This window comes from Lampetra planeri, chromosome 28, assembly GCF_965212315.1.
Source record: "Lampetra planeri chromosome 28, kcLamPlan1.2.h2, whole genome shotgun sequence".
In the NCBI taxonomy this organism is placed as follows: Eukaryota; Metazoa; Chordata; class Hyperoartia; order Petromyzontiformes; family Petromyzontidae; genus Lampetra; species Lampetra planeri.
The window spans coordinates 5,159,960-5,180,085 of NC_136134.1; the positions used below are offsets into that span (position 1 = coordinate 5,159,960).

A 20,126-nucleotide genomic window follows, 5' to 3' on the forward strand; every position below is an offset into this window, starting at 1 on the left:
TGCCAGATAAAAAAGGTAAAAAAAACCCAATTATCATATTTTTTACTGGCAAATGAGGTTCCAATGGTGTAAATGCTTACCCGAGTTCTCATACTCTGATGGTGCATTGTCTTTGAGTTGTGCGCCTTTTGGCGTCATCTGGTCTAACACCATGTGAGACTAGGCTCTAAGGAAAGATGTCTCGGGTGTGGACCAATCAACTTCAAGGACAGTGCACACAAATTATCAGAGTTATGTTGTTTTTTGTTTGCATTATGGCTGCAGGTATTGTGGTCTGTGCAAACATGACTCCTTGTAAAAAAAAGGTGTCAGTTTTGTTGCCAGATAAAAAAAACCAATTATCCCTTCACTTGTTTAAACTTTCAACGTAAATTTCACTATGCAAACTTTGCAGGTCACTCTTGCGAATGCGACGTATCCATTTTCGCCTCTTTTTGAGTTGTTCACGTGGTCAAACATAATAAACTCGAAGCTTCCAACGTAATACAACTTCTCCGAATCGCTGCTTTGTCATTTAGTTGAGCGACTACAACTTGAAGACACAAATACGCGGGATTGAACAAAACGTATGGCTTTAATTGTTGTGTTACTCCTCACAATGGCTTTCGCAGCACACTCGTACGCGTCGAAAACAAACTATTGGTCGCTTTCATTTCGCGTCGACGACTATTGTTGGTTCTGTCGGTGAAATGTATCCTCTTGATGTCACCGAGCGGGTTTGTCCGTTTCTTACAGACGTGGAAGTATATAACAAAAGCACATGTGCAATGATTAAAACAGGAAGCGATCTGTTCGTAACATCGTGTTTTGCATACCACAGTACATACACAATTTGTGAATGCTCGCGGTATCTTGACAGCGTTTTCACGATCATTTCCCAATTATATACTGCATATGTAGTACATGAAAAGAAATATATATAACGATTTAAAAACTACGCATTACAAGTAACAAACACGTTCATACGATGGAGTGTTCAATGGTGTAAAGTGTACACGGGGCGAATATATTTGCACGGTATAAAATTAATTCGATCGAGATAAATAGATCGATTACTCAAAGAGACGGGCAAATTAGTTTACAAGTCACAGGTGCACAACCGCAACATTTGCCCTCACACGAGGGTCACACTCATTTTCTGCAGAAAACAAAACAAAATAACACTGCACACGAAATCTTCCAGCTCGCACCCGCCTGGAACTTTTAAAAAGTGGCGATAGTCTCCATGGGGTTAATAACGATAAACTAACAGACAGTTTAACACGCAGGCTTTCGCGACTAATATTATTCATAATATAGGTTTTTTGGATCAGATCGCGTTATTTATAAATGTGTCGTAACCCTCCACCACCCGACACGGCCAAACAGTAAAAAAATGTGTCACGTTTTTCAAAGGACAAAATAATTCACTTGAAGCCCTGGAATGTGGAGGGCCAGATGCAGATTTGCAACATTCACACAAACATCCCGCTGCTATAACAGAAGAGGCAGAACAATTGGTACTGCAGTGAACAAGCACATCTTCCGAGACGGCGCAAGAACAACTAATGACAGCACACCAGCTTAATACGCGTAAGCTTTAGTAAGCACCCACACCAGGCCCTCCGATTCCGTTCGCGTTGTGTAGATTTTGGTACAAAATCAGGACCAGAATCTCTATTTAAATTGGATGAATCTGATGAGCTATGCAGCTCTTTTTCACAGACGTCCAGTAAGGTGCAGGTCAGAAAGTTACGACAACAATCCAAAAACAGATAGGAGTGCAAAGTATGCAAAGTATAGAAAAGTTAAGCGAGTCACTAAATATAAATAAAAATACATAAAGTATAACGGTACAAAGTGTGTAAGTAAATACATTTCTTGCTGATTTTCAACACCAAATGCAAAACCAACTACAATCACCCAGGAATGTCTGTCCTTAACGCTCATGACGTCACTCCACATCGATCAGCCCCCTAATTAATATTCATGAGCACGTGACGTCCTCCAAATGGATCCCCCTCATTAATAATAATGAGCATGTGACGTCACTCCAAATGGGAGGCCGAGGCGCCTCCTCCCCCCTCCTCGGCGTCAACTCACAACCCTCACTACAAAGCCAGAACCCTGACGTCACGCGATCTCCGTAACGCTGTTGAGACATCAAAGTAAAAAGGACGTCATGATGAACAAGAGATTATAACCTTAAAATGAAACAGGTCTGTATCACCACCCCCTTACAGATTGCACACGAATTAATGCAATGAATATCACGTCGTGGTCTGCTTTTCGCCTGCAAGCTTCAGATTGTAGTAGTAGCTACTACACGTGTAGTAGCTACTATTGCTATAGGAGTACACTGCCTTCAACTTTTATGAACGACTGGGTGTTTAAGGTTAGCGATTAGTCGTATTATCTGGCTGTATAGTAAAATAAAAAAGATACAATTACTTCACTATGCAAGTAAAAAATTTGAGTTTTAATTTTTACGGTTTTTATTTTATTTAGGGCCCTTTTGTAACATATGCTACAGGCCCCGCACTAGCTGAATCCGGCATTGCCAGCAGCAGATATCATCACATAGCTTTCTCTGAGATCCCTTCCAGTGATGTGGCAACGCGTTCCCTCCGGCTCTGCCACCGTGAGTAATGATCATCGCGTGGCAGTCACGATGACATTTTGCCGTCTCAGAGATGGAATTTAGCCAAACTAAGTGCGGAGAAGCACATTTGAAGTCATGTTTGTGTGCAGCCATTGGTGACCACGCCGACACCGTGAACTCAAACCCCGGTTTAATCAAACCCAGGATCCGACCAATGGTGATCTACCATTAACGACGTGGTCTACCACCTTCACGGTATAAATGCTACATTTCCTAACCTTACTCATTACAAAACTTTAGCCCGAGTAGATCATTGGTACAGCAGCAGCGCAGTGCACCATGCTGCCGTAAGCACACCTGTCCAGCATGGCCGGATTTAGATATCTTTATCTCGGATACACCAGAGCAGAAACTACCTACCACTGCAACCCTCACCTTCTCTTACACATACGGACACACAAAGACAACGATACAGCCTTCAACATTGAGCAGCTATTAAGGCTGTCGCAGCTCACAAGGGGGTGTGTGTGGCCGGTACCACACCCGGGCCCCTTAGTCTCCCTAGTGGCGATGTTTACACACCGCACCAGGTACACATTTGAGGCTGAGTCGACCTACGGGAGGCCTAGGACCGGTTCAGATAATCGTTACTGGTGTTGACCGTGAGCTGGAATCGAACCCCACACAGAAAGACACACGCATTGACAATGACAAAGATCCCCCATGTAGACAACCAGGCTCTTGGAGCAAGTACCGTAAGTGAGCACCTATTAAATAAATATATCTATAGACACAAAAGTCCCAGAGCCTTACTGCTGGGATGCACTCGTATGCAAATAACAAATTACCACAGGTATTTACGATCAAAATGACAGACAGCAATGGCTAGGTGTCCTCTAACACAAAATCCACGTAAATTACTATTCCATCGAACACATGACAATAACTATAACTTATAAAACGAGACCAAGTTCGACTTGTAACGAATGCGTGCAGAAATGGAACGCTGGAAGGTGAATTTAAAACAACCCAAAATGAGTAAATCCAAGACGATAACACGAATATTCCGTCCTATTATTCCAGAGGCTCCTCTGGACATTTGGGTCGTGGACAAATGCCCCATTTAATAATAATAATTGAAACTTGATTTGAAGCTTTCGTGACTGCAGGAATTACTCTTTGATTCTTTCGGTAAAGTCACGTAGAAAGAAAATAAAATCAATAATAGAACACGACGTTTCGATTGCAACACAAGCAGTCGTCATCAGGTAGAACTACATTTGAGAGAGAGACAAACACAGACACGGAGACACACAGAGAGAGACACAAGCAGAGAGAGACAACACAGAGACACACAGAGAGAGACACACACAGAGACACACAGACAGACACGCACAGAGACACACAAGTAGAGAGAGACAACACAGAGACACACAGAGAGAGACACACAACATAGACACACGGAGACACACAGACAGACACACAAGCAGAGAGAGACAACACATAGACACACAGAGAGAGACACACAACATAGACACTCAGACAGACACACAAGCAGAGAGAGACAACACATAGACACACAGAGAGAGACGCACAGAGAGAGACACAACATAGACACACAGACTGACACACAAGCAGAGAGAGACAACACAGAGACACACAGAGAGAGACACACCTTTACATCATCTGCACCTAGTTTACACAACAAAGGTTTTATTCCTAACAGCGTGCTTCAGCCGCACCGAACCTCACAAAAATAATATTCAGGGCCTACCTTGGCTCCTCCCACCCTCAACCAGTATATATTCAAGGACTGTTTTCTTGGAATTTCTCTTAACTTGATACAGCTATCGTGCTGTGACGGTTCCACCTGAAGACGGAAGCTTGTGTTACCTCCGAAACGTCGTGATTTTTTATTTATTTTACTTTTATTAATTTAAATTTTAAATTTTTTACCTACGTGACTTTACCGAAAAAACCTAAGAATATGAATCCTTGCAGTCACGAAAGCTTCAAATCTAGAATTAAACGTCCACTGTTGTTGAGAGATTGGTGCATATTTCACGGCGAATACACCGTCAGTATTAACCAGGGCTGCCAACCGCCTTCAAACCGTTAAGCTCTGCAGCAAGCGTCGATCGCTCGCGTTGGGCCACACCATTTGCACCCCGATATACCCAGCCCTGTTTTAAATGTTACGTCAATATTTATTTCATATTTTTTTTTAACTAATTTTCTTCAAACCAGGCACCTGTGCACTAAAATATTTTTTGTTCAAAACAAAATCAAGACTATATTACACATTGTACAATCAATATCTTGCTTAGTCGGTCAAAACTTTGATTTATTTTCCCACTGAGAGAATAAAAACTATATTTTACCGTTTCAGCTATCTCTAGATTAACTACACTATCAAAGGTTGTATATACACAAAGCTTATACGATCTAACTAGTGATTGGAGAAAGTTCCTTTTCGTACGTCTCGTACGGTCCTTCTCACAGTCGGCGTTAGCATCACCGGCATTAGCACAGAGCCAGACCGTTCTTCAGAGGGCACTGCATTGTGTTCCGTGGAAAAAGAAAGTTAAAATTATTTCCTCGTCCATCTCTGTGCTAATCGCCGTCCGACACAGCTCCTGGGCCATACGTGGAATTTCCACATACACCTTGGCATGGAAAAATACAGTGTATAACACAGCACAAGCACTTGACGTGCGTCAAGAATTGTCTATGTTTACGTTTGGAGGTATTCATGTTTACCCTTACAGGTATTAATGTTTACGTTCACGAGTGTTAATGTTTACCCTTACAGGTATTAATGTTTGCGTTAACGAGCATTAATATGATGGCGCTTTGGGTGGCAGATTTGTGCCGGAATGGCGCCGCGTGTTTAACGAACATTTTTAAATTGTTTAATAAATTGTTACAAAAATACATTGCTTAAAAAACTACGTTGTTTAATGAAAAATAAATTGACTTGACTTGACCACTCCTCAATATCATGTTTCGATTTTTCTTTTTTAAATGATCATTCCGACTCCTATTCAGAAAAGCAACAATTTCTCGTTTCGGGTTTAGTCATGCGCCCCCCTTGCCCCCCCAGGTGTGGCTGCGATCAGTGACTCGGCCAGTGCCAGGCTCCCCGCTCGCTGCCGGGCGCCGGCTAGCTGGACGAGTATCAGTCGGACTGCGACATGGAGCCCTCCATCTTGGACCTGAATAGCGACAGCTTTTTCTCGCGGAGGTTCCGCGCCTCGACGTGGTGACTGGCGATCTCCTCCACGTGGCTCGCCGGGAACCAGCCGCGAGCGCCGAATGGTAAGCGCTCGCCCTCCATCCAGCCTGGAGCACAGGGCAGCAACGAGGCACCACGGTCGTTACAGCCTCTCCGAGATGAAATTGCCAAGAGCGGGGGGGGGGGGGGCTCATGTGGCCCACGCGCAAACACGACATGGGGAGACCGACGGGCCTGTTTGGGGCAGTGGCCTCGTGTGGTCGACGTGCATAAGAATGGTCAACACACTTTTTCTGGCATAAGGTATTCCAACGCGTTTAAGGTAATTTTGGGGTGCTGATTCCAAATCTGGCATCAGTTTTTGTCTATCACATCAGGTTTTTGAGATATCAAATATTGCATTTTCAATCAAAACTGCAGAAGAAAAATATTAAATAAATGTGGATATCTACATAAAATGATATTATAAACGCACTATCCTAAAAATACAGCACCATATTTTAACACTAAAGCAGTCACTGACTCGCAACAACTTGCAATCATAAGTGACAGAGTTAATTTTGGGTAAAATCAATGAAAATGGGGTATGCCGATAGCATAAAAATGAGATGTGATAGAGCAAATCTGAGATCAGATTTGGAATCAGCACCCTGAAATTAGTCTAAAACAGCTGCAAAAGTCCAGGCCAGAAAAAAATGTTTGTTTTTTGTTGACCAGTGTAATTAAATGGAGGCGGAGGTCTGTCTAAACGAAACTTTTTTTTATTTTACCAGATAAGGCCCACTGAGCTATACGTAGCTATTTTTCAGAGGCGACCTGGCCACAAATAACAGCTTGTCGCGTGGACATTTATAGCAGCCAAAAATTCGAAACAAACGTGATTCTAAATGTGAAGAGAACAAAAAAACTGTCCGCCGCTATTCTCCCTTTTATGGGTCAGCGCTTGGGTCCCCATGCAGTTGCACTGCCTGGGCACTACTCAGCTTCGTCCGCCTGATCCAAGGATCCAAGACTATCACATTTGGGGGGGGGGGGGGTGTCGTTAAGATCGACTTGGAGGGCATTCGCTAGCAAGCCACTAGTGGCGCAACTCGGTAAATCGCGTCTACAAATGAGCAATTCTAGATTTGAAGCTTTCGTGAATGCAAGGATTCATACTCTTAGATTTTTTTCGGTAAAGTCACGTAGGTAAAAATAATAATAAAATAATAATAAATAATACATAATAAAATGCTTGAAATAATAATAGAAATAAAATAATAAATCACGACGTTTCGGGCGCAACACAAGCGTCCGTCAACAGGTGGGACAAATGCTGAAGCATTTGTTTCGTGCTGTGGTTGTCCCACCTGATGACGGACGCTTGTGTTGCGCCCGAAACGTCGTGATTAATTATTTTACTTCTATTATTATTTCTATCAGTTTATCAGTTTATTATTTATTTATTTTTATTTTCACCTACGTGCCTTTACCGAAAAAACCTAAGAGTACAAATGAGTACCCACAACGTCGCATTGCCGTGATAAAGTAGACGACGGCTTTAGTTGCGAGCCGTCGGTATAAGTGGATGAGAAAAAGGTAAACAAAAATTAAAAGTTAATGATGCATCTGCTATTGCTGAAGGTGATACAATAACACCGATCAAGAGTGGAGTGTGTTCCAATGAAGCTGGCACGGGGTTATGCCATGAAATTAAATCAATAGACGTTGGTTATCTTGTTTTGCCAAGACGCCCCTTCAGATCATAGTGCTAGGGGTGTCCGCCCAGTGCTCGTGGTTGCCGAAACGAATACATTACGAGGTCGCACTCATCACACACAAAGTGCTTGCCACAAATAAACCACAATACTTTGCTGATTTCGTCAAGGAGCATAAACCATCACGACGCAAACTCCGGTCATCCTCGCAGCGGCTTTTTGGCTAACCGGTCACTGCGTCGCGCACTTTCAGATGTGCTTCTGTGGCCGTCTGGAACGCTCTTCCTTCTGATATTAGGAAGCCACTGGAGCTATGCACTTTTAAATCTACATTGAAAACTCGTTTCTTGAGAACTGCTTTTTGTTTTTAGTTTGTTGTGCTTCCCCCGCACCTTCTATTAGCACGGTTGGCTACGTACTGTGTGAAAGAAGTTCAACATACGTGCATACAGGGTGCCAGAGATTATCCAATGGCAGCGGTTGTTATTTCACTCCATCATCATCTCCATCACGTACAGTAAACAGGCCTTGCTGCTGTGTCCTCTAACCCTGCCACGGTTACATGCCCGCCACCTTGCGGCGGAAGGACGGACAAAAGATTTGCCACATTTCCTCACGAGGCTCGAGACAAGCAACGGTGGCAAATAGTGTGGAGTCAGATTCACGAGAGCACAGTCTTTATTATAGCAGCTGGCCATCCTGAGCTTGGTGTGTGCGTGTGCGCAAGTGGGAAGCGGTGGCGCAGCGATGAGCGCACTGCGTTACGAACTCGGCGGCCCGAGTTTGATTCCCGCTCATGGCAAAAACAAACTAAACACCAAAAAATTATATTCTTGGTTCTTTCGGTAAAGTCACATGATGATAATTGATTGTGTTGCAGTCGAAACGTCGTGAGAATTTGTATTGTTTTATATTTGTATTATTTCATGAATTCCCTTCTACGTGACTTTACCGAAAGAACCAAGAATATGAATCCCTGCAGTCACGAAAGCTTTAAATCAAAATAAAACAAAAATAGTTCTAAAGAAATGAGTTTTAAATCTATATTTAAAAGTGCATAGCTCCAGTGGCTTCCTAATATCGGAAAGGAGGAACGTTCCAGGCGGCCGCAGAAGCGCATCTGAAAGCGCCGCGCGATGCGGTGGCCACCACCATCTTCGACCGTCTGACGGGTGAACGCGAGCAGGTGACGCTACTCTAGACCAGGGGTCGGCAACCTCAGAGAGCCTCATGCGGCTCTACGAATGACTACTTCGTGATCGTTCTGTATTCAGGACCACCGTCTCGTATTCACGTGCAATTGCGGCTCGTTGAATATCGAGTCGTTTTTCGTTTGTTATTACCGAATGCGGACCAAAACAAAAACCGTCTCTTTTTTCTCCTTGGTTCTTTCGGTAAAGTCACGTAGGTAGAAAAATAATACAATAAAATAAAACCAAAAATAATATATCACGACGTTTCGATCGCAACACAAGCGGTCGTCCTCAGGCAGAAAAAATAATCCAGCAGATTAGTTTTTCGATTGAAACGTCGTGATATATTATTGTTTAAATTTCGATTTAAAACTTTCGTGACTGCAGGGATTCATCTTCTTGGTTCTTTCGGTAAAGTCACGTAGAAGGGAAATAATAAAATAATAAAAATAAAACATTATATTTGATAATATTTTATTATGTAAAATTTTTATTATAATAATATTTTATAATATTTTATTATGTTTTATTTTATTTATTTTATTATTTCCCTTCTACGTGACTTTACCGAAAGAACCAAGAAGACGAATCCCTGCAGTCACGAAAGCTTTAAATTGAAATTCGTCTCTTTCTTGTTACTTTGCCCGCCGACCGCTGCTCTACACCGAGAGTTCGGTCGTCCGCTAACGCCATTACCGTCGGGTGTCTTGCGAATGACGCAGAGAACGTCCTCCTCGCGCAGGTTCAGCTCGTCCATCTCGAGGGCCACGTACTCCCGCACGCACTGCACCTGCGGGCAGTCTGCAGCGGCGACACGCACGGGGGGTGGGGGGGCGCACAATTCATCAAACCACCACCGCCCGATACTATTTTCGATTATCGAACGTCCAAATCAAAGACTTTTGATATGTAGTATATTAAGAATGTAATAATCCACTACCTTCCCCCCGCCCGCCACCCATCATTCGCAGTTCAAGTTAATTTTCAAGTTCATTTATTAGGTATAGCCCTGTGAGCCATTCGGCTCTTGAATCGGGTGCAACCGCAACAAACAGAAAACAAAAACATGAACAAGAAAACATCTTAAAGTGACTATGTGCAAACAAAAAATCCAAGATTTTTTTTTCAAAAAAAGTTGGTTCCTATGGAAGGCATCGCAGTGAACAACGCATCAAATGATTTTGACGCATCAAATGATTTTGAGATTCAAGCCCCCGATACATGCATTGAATCGCAAGGCTAAGAGGAATGTGTGTTCTGACTATTGGCATGTGCTCTATGTAACAGATTAACATCACCCCTGCAGCCACGAGGGCAGTGTTGTTAATTGGTTTTTACCCTTCTATCTGGCAACAAAACTGACACCTTTTTTACAAGGAGTCATGTTTGCATTGACCACAATACCTGCAGCCATAATGCAAACAAAAAACATAACTCTGATAATGTATGCACTGTCCTTGAAGTTGATTGGTCCACACCCGAGACAGCTTTCCTTAGAGACTAGTCTCACATGGGTTGGACCAGATGACGCCAAAAGGCGAGGACAGTGCATATATTATCAGAGTTATGTTTTTTTTTGCATTATGGCTGCAGGTATTGTGGTCTATGCAAACATGACTCCTTGTAAAGAAAAAAAGGTGTCAGTTTTGTTGCCAGATAGAAGGGTAAAAAAACAATTATCATATTTTTTACTGGCAAATGAGGTTCCAATGGAGGGCAGTGTTCTTCACTAATTTTCGGAGGGGGGCCACTTTCACCGATAAGACGTCACCAGTGTGCGGACTGCCACCCCATTTGTAACCATCAGCGGTTCGACGGCACGACGATGATGATGATGTTTTCACTTTTGTGTATTTTCGGGGTGCCGCACTAAAGGTCACCAGGGGCCGCCAGTGGCCCGCGGGCCTTGCGATGTAGAACACTGCACTAAAGGCACTACCATTCGGCACAAAGTAAATAAATAAATATTTAGATGCGCTTGCTCAGTGGGCGGTCAAACGTTACGTCGTCGTGATAAACGGAGGCGACAGACATACTACTGGTGTACTTGGCGAATATATACACGGTACACAAGTCCGACAGTTGTTACCATTACGACCATCGCTACAATGCAGTGTTAGAAATACGTAACTTGGAACATTACCCACTGCACAGCCCTGCACAGCCCTGCACAGCCCTGCACAGCCCTGCACAGCCCTGCACAGCCCTGCACAGCCCTGCACAGGCGACGAGAGGCGAGAGGCGAATTTCAACTCTGGAGTGGAGACCAGAGGTCGCAAACGGGTTTTGATTCCTTACCCGTACCTGTACCCGGCCGCACCAGGGTCGCAAACGGGTACCCGTACCCTACCCGATACCCGTACCCTACCCGATACCCGGCTACCCGTACCCGGCCGGGTACGGGTAGGGTACGGGTATCGGGTACCCGATTGCGACCTCTGGGATGAAGCCATGTTGCAGGCGCGGGTGGGTTGATTCTAGGAACTTGAATTGTGAGAAGAGACAAGACGTTGGGAAATGAGTGACAAACGGTGACTCACCAGTGACTCACGGTCTACCTGTACCCGTACCCGGCCGCACCAGGGTCGCAAACGGGTACCTGTACCCGGCCGGGTACGGGTAGCCGGGTATCGGGTAGGGTACGGGTATCGGGTACCCGATTGCGACCTCTGGTGGAGACCCAAGAGAGAAGGGAAGGGAAGAGAGAGACAGCGGAAGAAGAGATGGCAGAAGCAGCAGCAGGGAGACAACCTCCGGAGGTCACTTCTGAACAGGAGCAGCCAGGGAAAGGAAGGAATGGAAGTAATTGTGGGAGTTTATTTTCGCAGCAGTGGGAAGTTACGGGCAGAACAACAACAATGACAACATTACGTACCCCAGGGCTGATATATTTTTTCATTTTCATTTGCTCCATTGGAAGGAATGGCCTCCACCCAGCGCAGCTTTTCAGTGCTGTGATCGAAAATGGACAGAAACAATTAATGACGAATACGTCGTTATTTTTCACGTGGTTGCTTGCGTCACTGTGAACATTTGTACGGAAGAAAATTGTATTTTGTTAGCTTTTTTTTACGTTGCAATATTATGCGACCTCCCGCCGCTTCTGCGTGAAAAATCGTTTCGGAGGTTTTTCACCTCTATCATCAAATCCACCAGCGCTTTGGCAATTAGCGATTTTCAAGTTTCACGAAGGCCCTATGTGTCACAGACGATTACAATCGGCAGCAGTTTCACAGGAGGCAACGATGTTGTTATGTTGCTTTACCCAATTAAGAAATTTTGGAGAAATTAGAGGGCCCCTCGAGAGGGTTTTCAACCTACAAGGTGCTGAGTGGGTTAGCCCCACAATATTTACAGGAGCTGATCCATTTTTAAATCCTTTATATTAAGTTCACTTGCGCGCTTGCTTGCTTGCGCGCTTACGACCGTGCAAATCTTTCGGTCGTTTTTTAACCCACTTCCCGTGATCCAATCGAGCTGACATTTTGCACACGGACTCGTTGTGCGTGACAATTTATTTTCGTGAAAATTTTTTTCCATAACTTTACACTTTTTAGGAAAAAAAAAATTCTATTTAATTACCAATTGCTTAATGGTGGCAGGCAATCATCTGACCCATAGGTGGCAGCCATCTCAAGCCAGAGGACGAGAGGACTCTAGCCGCCACGCATATAAAGGATTTATAGTGAAAAACTTTGTTTTTACGGGTTAATTTTTTATATACCAACGAGGTCCCTGAGATCTTCGAATCGAGCGTTGAGACATTACTCAACTCCTGCAGATAGCAGCGCTGAGCTCGTGATGGAAACTCCTCGTTCCTATGACGGGGGTGAGTCTAGCCATTAAATGACCACTGTTGACCTCCCCGCAATATGGTACTAATTGTATCGACCCGGGAGGGATAATTGGCTGAATCAACCCAGGCCAACCAGGAGTAGATCTCGCGACATTGTGTTTGCTAGCCGCTCGCTCTGCTGCTGAGTCGCCCGGCCGTCTGCGATACAATCGTGGTGGCAAGATGCGCTTCGGCGGCCGTCTGGAACGCTCTTCTTTCCGATATTAGGAAGCCACTGGAGCTGTGCACTTTTAAATCATCGAGATTTAAAGCTCATTTCTTTAGAACTGCTTTTTTGTGTTTAGTTTGTTGTCCTTCCCCCGCACACCTCCTATTCGCGCGGTTAGCTACATACGGTGCAAAAGTAGTTCAACAAACATGCCATCGGGTAGTCGTTCCGTGCCAGGCATTGGTAAAACGGTACTATCGAGCGGACGACCATCTGTCGGTCTAGAGTCGCGTCACCTACTCGCGTGCACTCGTCAGACGGTCAAAGGCGGTCACCACATCACACGGCGCTTTCAGAAGTGCTTCTGCGACCGTCTGGAACGTTCTCCCTTCCGATATTAGAGCTGTGCACTTTTAAGTCATCTAGATTAAAAACCCATTTCTTTAGAAAAGTTTTTTTGTGTTCAGTTTATTGTCCTTGCCCCTGCACACCTCGGATTAGCGTGGTTGGCTACGTACGGTGCGAAATAATTTCAACATATATATATATAATAGAAAACGTGAATTCGGGATATGAAGGGGTGGTGGTGGTGGGGGGGTGCTGTGTGGGTCTGCCGCCTTACGTGTTCGAGGCGGAGAGCAGCCACTCGGCGTGCTTGCCCTGGTGATTCTCCATCAGCGTGAGTAGGAAGGCGTCGTTATTCCCCTCCGCCTCGGCGGCCATCACGAACGCTCGGTCCGCGTAGTCCAGCACCAGCAGACGGCCGCTGCAGCCAGAAATAGGAGAGAGGGGGGGGGCACAATGCACAGACGGCAGGGCCAGATGCACGCTTCTCTTTCGCACGGCTTCAGCTTTTGTTTCGTCAATCTCTCTTCCTTTCTGATCCCTATGTCGGAGCAGGCGACGCACGCGGACGTCACGATATGTTTGTGCGTAGCCTCAGCGGACGGTGGGTGAACACACGCACGGCGAGGGTGCACAACGTTGGCCCAACATTCAGAGGTGTCCGTTTCATCTTCGACGAGACGCGGAGTGTTTCTCTTGCTTAAGCTCCAAGCGGCGCGTACCGGGTTAGGCCTCGTGTGTAGGGGGGTTTATTGCCTCAAGCTTTCGCCGCGCACTGCTGCGGGCATCTTTACTTTGACTCATGGAGATGCCCGCAGGAGCATGTGGCAAAACCTTTTGCTGACGATGCCCGCAGCAGTGCATGGAAAAAAGCTTATTCGACTCAAGATACCCGCAGTAGTGCACGGGGATGGATTGAGAGAACAAACCGCTCAATGCGAGGCCCAATCGCAGAAGATCAACGATGTGATTACGGGCGGCTGCTAAGCAAACGCTGTCGAAAAACGTTCAGTTCAGTCGCTGGAACTAAATTTTACTCGATTTTTTTCAATGACGCGCAGACTCCCTCCCGTATTGGTCACTTGTGTATTCACGTGTTTCCCACAAATCCTTCTTATGACTTTCTAAAATTGTTCGAAAAATGCCCCTGCTTTTTGTTCTATGCAACCCCTGTCAGCCCTCCATGGTGATGTAGCTTTGACCGGGTCGCCAGTCAAATAAACCGACCGACGAGCTGAGCGCAGAATGGCTTTGCGAAGAAATGACCCACGAGGTCATCGCTTTGCGTGAAACAAAAAAATAAAACGGGCGAACCACTGAGAGCAGCAGATGACGCGATCCCGGCGGCTCACCCCTTCTGCTTGGCGGCGATGATGACGAAGTCGTTGAAGAGGAGGAGCATCACGTAGGTCTTGCCATGCGTGAATCTCGCCACGGCCATGGGGATGAGCGTCTTGGCCTTGTCCTGGACAAGCAGCTTTCCACTCTTCAGCAGCGAGCGCGACTGCGATACAATGGCCAGGCTCTGGCACACGGGGGCACAGTGGAGGGGGGACACATTGGTTTTGTTTTAATGACCGTCGCCTCCTTATAGGGGTCCCGGTCAAAGCTTTGACCAGGTTCCACCTGCGTTGGCAGTGGTGCATATTCACAAGTAATGAATACTGCACTCAACACATTTGTGAAGAAAACTGCTCTAAAGGTACAACAAATACTGTGTGTAGAGTAATAGGCCATGATCGAGGCAAACTCTCTAATTTGAAACACCGTTGTTCAAAACGTCGGCTGTGATATGTGTTGTCTCTTTTAGGGCAGTATTGTTGATGAGTGTGCTCAATGTTCATTTGACCCAACGCCGAAGACCCCTGCGTTTGATCTTCCACGAAGCTCATGGTCCATTCTAAACCACATCCACTGCACAAACCATGGGAGATTCGGATACCTAACGATGCACAAATGGAAAATAAAAAACTCACCAGTCACGTACAACTGTAGTCATCCAGAACAGACCGTGAAATGCATTTCAACGCAATGCCCGATCCACAAATACGAAGGAGACATCACAGCGACACACTCCTCTACTCCTAACGCGGTTATCTGGCGTGACCACCCGCATGTGAAATTGTAGTTGTTGCTCTACGTCTACATCATCAGCCATACGAGAAGAAGAAGAGAAGCGGACGCGGCTTGGTTTGTCATTGAACCACAGCGGTTCCGAGGCCCAGTATCCGTAGACACGGCTTACGTGTGCCTCTTAGCTCAGGTGAGCCAGCTCAAAGCCACCGTGCTCAGTTTGAGCCGGCTCCAACTGTGGAGCACGGGCCCGTGAAGCTGAGCCAGCTCGCTCGTGCATCTTTGAAAACAAGGGAGAGGCTCATTCCAGGGTCTGGGATGCTGTTGCCAATAAACTGCAGCTTGAATCACTACCTATGAGATCTTCACTCAAAACTGCTCTAGAGGATTAAATTTCGATTTAAAGCTTTCGTGACTGCAGGGATTCATCTTCTTGGTTCTTTCGGTAAAGTCACGTAGAATGGAAATAATAATAAAATAATACAAATCAAACATAATAAAATAATTCTCACGACGTTTCGGCCACAACGCAAACCTGAGGACGGCTGCTTGCGTTGTGGCCGAAACGTCGTGAGGATTATTTAATTATGTTTCATTTTTATTATTTTATTATTTCCATTCTACGTGACTTTACCGAAAGAACCAAGAAGATGCTCTAGAGGAGTTGTACACCCCTAGCTGCCACTGCAATTCAGTGGCCTAAAATCAAATGTTTCGCTCCGGATGATCGCTGCAAAGTATGATCTGTGTTTTGATTAAGCGTGCTGATCTTAAAGGTGCATTGAAAAATGTTGATACTCCGACTGATGCTCCTGCTGTTGTGGAGTGACTCATGCAGCCAGCTATGGCTGCAGAGTTTGGTGGTACATGTTGTTAAGTCGTTTATTGTGAAAATTCGGTCACAGATCCTATGACCACTGTTTCATTGCTTTTATGGCTTTATTTTGGTGATTTTCGAAAAGTTTTTTGGTTTGGCCACGTTTGTTTTTTTGTAGTACAGAGTTAGACTGATGGCCTTAATCTAAGTTGTATTTGTTGTTGTTTGACTTGCATCCCACTGGGATTTTTGCACACAGCGTTGGTGTACGGTGCTTTTCCTTCAATATTTTGCTGTCTTTTCTTGGATTTTCTGTTTGCACATAGACACTTTAAGATATTTTCTTGTTCATGTTTTTTGTTTGTTGCGGTTGCACCCGATTCAAGAGCCGAATGGCTCACAGGGCTACACCAAATAAATTAACTTGAACTTGAAACTTGAAAGCTGGCCGTGTTGGACACTGAGCCATAGCCAAGCCGCGACTGAGAATACGTCCCCAGGAATGGCCGTGCTTCTTATTTGAGATGACAAGAATTCGGAGGTTGAGCTCATGACAGTGTGTGGGGTTGCCGTGAGGTAACCCAGGAGGTGGCCGTGTAGCGATGGGGTTCAATCTGCAGGGCTATTGCGTTGGGTCTAAATGCGGGTTGGGTCTCTCTGTTACCAACTCTGTGAGTGTTATTCTCTCGTATGTGTGTTGGGTATAATAGTGGCCAAATTTGAAAATCGGTCGTAACTACCAGAGTGTTTTGAATTATCAAACTGGCGCCCCTAGGGCAAACCACGCAATCAGCACCTCCACCCCCCAAACCCCAGAGGGCAGTTCTAGGCTGACATTTTTTGGTAAACTGAGAAACATTTTTCCCATATTTTCCGTTAAATGCTTTTTTCAGCGTATTTGTTTAAAACAGAGGCATAATTATTCGGTGTGTCTGTGTATCCGTCTGTTCAACCAATACATCCTCAGAGATGTTGAGACATGTATTATAAATCATATTCCCTCTATACGTGCACAGGAATTAAAATAATGACATCTTCGTTATTTTATTTGTATTTTTCCTCGAATTTGGTGCCTTACTTGGCGCCTGTAGCAACCGCCTAGTTCGCCTGTATGGACGGGCCCCCTCTGGATGTTAACGTTAGGTCTGGACAAGTGCAATCGTCTGAAGTAGTTGTTGCTATTTGTTTAAATATTGCCCTTCAGAAGATAATCTCACCCAATAAAAAAAGTGATCAGAATTGCGTTGTTAAATGCAATTTTTAACACAGAGTAAACTCCAAGCTACATTCTGGGTATGACTTGTGGTAGGGTTCAATTTAACAAGAGTTACCTTCATAAATGTTATTTTGGGTTAGATCGTGTAAATATGAATTTTAACACAATTCTTGAAATCCGCCTGATGAAACTGGTTGTAATGACCAGCGCAACAACGCACCGGTGTGTTGAAGAAGTAACTAATTGACACGTTCTGTTTATGTGACAAACCTTACTAATTGGCTGTGTCAGGTGATGGCGGGTTTAACGACACATTTTTATTTACGCGATCTAACCCAAAGTAACATTTATTATGCATAACATTAGTCGCAAAAGCCTAGTGTGTTAAAAAAGTTACCTTCATGCCCTTTTCAAAGTAAATGTTGTTCGCGATGTTCATGACTTGCTCAGCTTGTGTCCGCTCACCAACTCCCTTGTCACACTGCTGCACAAGCTTTGCAAAGAGTTGAGAGTACAAGTTAAACTCTGCAGCCTTGAACATGAACCCACTCGAAGGGTGGCACGCAACGTGGGTTAATGCAATCAAATGTAACTGCAGACCTACAAGACTGTTGGATAACACTGGTCAACAATTTATTTTTTATTTTTTACTGGCCTGGACTTTTGCAGCTGTTTTAGACAAATTTCAGGGTGCTGATTCCAAATCTGATCTCAGATTTGCTCTATCACATCTCATTTTTATGCTATCGGCATACCCAATTTTCATTGATTTTACCCGAAATTAACTCTGTCACTTATGATTGCAAGTTGTTGCGAGTCAGTGACTGCTTTAGTGTTAAAATATGGTGCTGTATTTTTAGGATAGTGTGTTTATAATATCATTTTATGTAGATATCCACATTTATTTAATAGTTTTCTTCTGCAGTTTTTATTGAAAATGCAATATTTTATATCTCAAAAACCTGATGTGATAGACAAAAACTGATGCCAGATTTGGAATCAGCACCCCAAAATTACATTGAAACCGTTGGAATACCTTATGCCAGAAAAAGTGTGTTGACCAGTGTAATTCATCGCGCGACTTGGCCATTGACAAAACAAACCGACAGACGCTCAACGGAGCGATGAATAGTAAGAGCGAAAATTAAATTAGAAAATGTAAATTGAAATAAATGGCTGGATTGCGAGATCAGACGTACCTCTTCCAGTTTAGACCGAGCCAACTCGACCACGTGTCCTGATTCTACGCTTTCTCCTGCCTTTGAAATGACATTCTGCGTGGAGAAAATATACAAAACATGTATTACAGATATTTTTTTCGATTTAAAGTTTTCGTGACTGCAGGGATTCATCTTCTTGGTTCTTTCGGTGAAGTCACGTAGAAGGGAAATAATAAAATAATAAAAATAAAACATAAAATACAATTCTCACGACGTTTCGGCCACAACGCAAGCAGCCGTCCCTCAGGTGAAGAACAGGTCTGTCGGAAAGAACATTCAGACGCTGTCTTTGAAGCTTGCGTTGTGGCCGAAACGTCGTGAGAATTGTATTTTATTATGTTTCATTTTTATTATTTTATTATTTCCCTTCTACGTGACTTTACCGAAAGAACTAAGAAGATGTACAGTTATCTTCTTATACGTAGGTCTTTACCACCAATATTATGATTCCTAATTTGTTTTTTTTTGGGTTAGATAGTGTACGTATAACCCTCCAAGCAATTTTGTTTTTAACAATATTATACAAAAAAAATGTACAAAGATTATAGGCGATGCAGATTACAGGCGACATTACAGGCTACAGATTACAGGTAAGATTAATAACCCTTATTTTCAACTGTGCATTATTCCCAACACTGACGTTAATTTACGTGACGGTGCAAGGGTAATTATCATCAACATTTAACGAGACAGACAATTTACTGTTTTATTTGCAGAGAGATTGGAAGCCCCCAATCTGTCAAAATTTAAATCTGACCTGAAGCCTCCCCAACACATTCGTACACAGGGCACAGCGTTTGATTTGCCTTTGGCTTCGTATTCATACACAAACCTGAAACCTTATGGCAAAGCATCTATCCAGTAGATAATACCAATAGTAATGATAATAGGTTTTTTCCCCTTTTTTCTGGCAACAAAACAGGTGTTAAGATGTTAAAACACCAAACTGAAACCTTTTTACAAGGAATCATGTCTGCATTAACCACAAAACTTGTGAAGTATTCGGAATGACGGCGGGAAACCACTTGACGGGTAGCACACTTTATTAAAACTTGTCTTTCCACAATAACACGTGTGGTCACTATTTCTCACACTACACACTCCACTTGACACGTGTGGTCACTACAACTCACGCTGCACATTCCACTTGACACGTGTGGTTACTACGGCTCACGCTACACGCTCACGCTACACGCTCACGGGCACTCCAGCCCCGTAGCGTCCGTGGAGCCTACAGACCCACCCCGGCTTGGGCGTGGGTCACGACCTCTGGGTCCCGCGGGCCGGCCCTCACATGGACGTTCGGCCCCGGGTCCCAAGGTCCCGCCTCTGAGCCACACAGGGCCCCGGTCCCCACAAGGACAGCGGGACTAGGTGCCTCAGGGCCCTATCTCTTCCTCCTCCGTCTTCTGTCTTCACTGGTCACCAACTCCTCGTGCGCCTGTGCGCACCGCCTTATATAGCCTCCGCTCCCGGGAGACGGAGCGTATGCGGACCGCTACGTGAGCACCCCCTTAGTTGACCAATCCCCATGCGCTGCCACACGATCCCCTCGCTGTCAGCGCGCGTCACCGATACCCAGCCAATCACCGCCTCATAACCCATGACCCCGCGCTGACCCATGATCCTTCACCGTCAGCGCGCGTCACCAACACACACAGCCAATCACTACGCGCTGGCACACGATCCTTACCCCAGCGCGTATCACCACTACACTTGTGTTCAGAATGCAAACAAAAAACACT

General features: G+C 44.7%; 1 protein-coding gene across 4 annotated transcripts in view; it reads right to left on the reverse strand.

Annotated features, from left to right (window-relative positions):
* Nucleotides 1-555: 555 nt before the first annotated feature.
* LOC144728347 (ephexin-1-like) overlaps nt 556-20,126 on the reverse strand; it is a 42,400-nt gene continuing 22,829 nt past the window's right edge. For all 4 annotated transcript variants that reach the window (XM_078607724.1, XM_078607723.1, XM_078607722.1 and 1 more), the window contains 7 exons: nt 18,361-18,435; nt 17,559-17,654; nt 14,408-14,580; nt 13,333-13,476; nt 11,582-11,658; nt 9,403-9,507; nt 556-5,923 (listed from right to left, as the gene is read on the reverse strand). In XM_078607724.1, the coding sequence (XP_078463850.1) occupies nt 5,760-5,923; nt 9,403-9,507; nt 11,582-11,658; nt 13,333-13,476; nt 14,408-14,580; nt 17,559-17,654; nt 18,361-18,435 (834 nt within the window). In that variant the 3' untranslated portion in view covers nt 556-5,759. The remainder of the gene's footprint in view (nt 5,924-9,402; nt 9,508-11,581; nt 11,659-13,332; nt 13,477-14,407; nt 14,581-17,558; nt 17,655-18,360; nt 18,436-20,126) is intronic.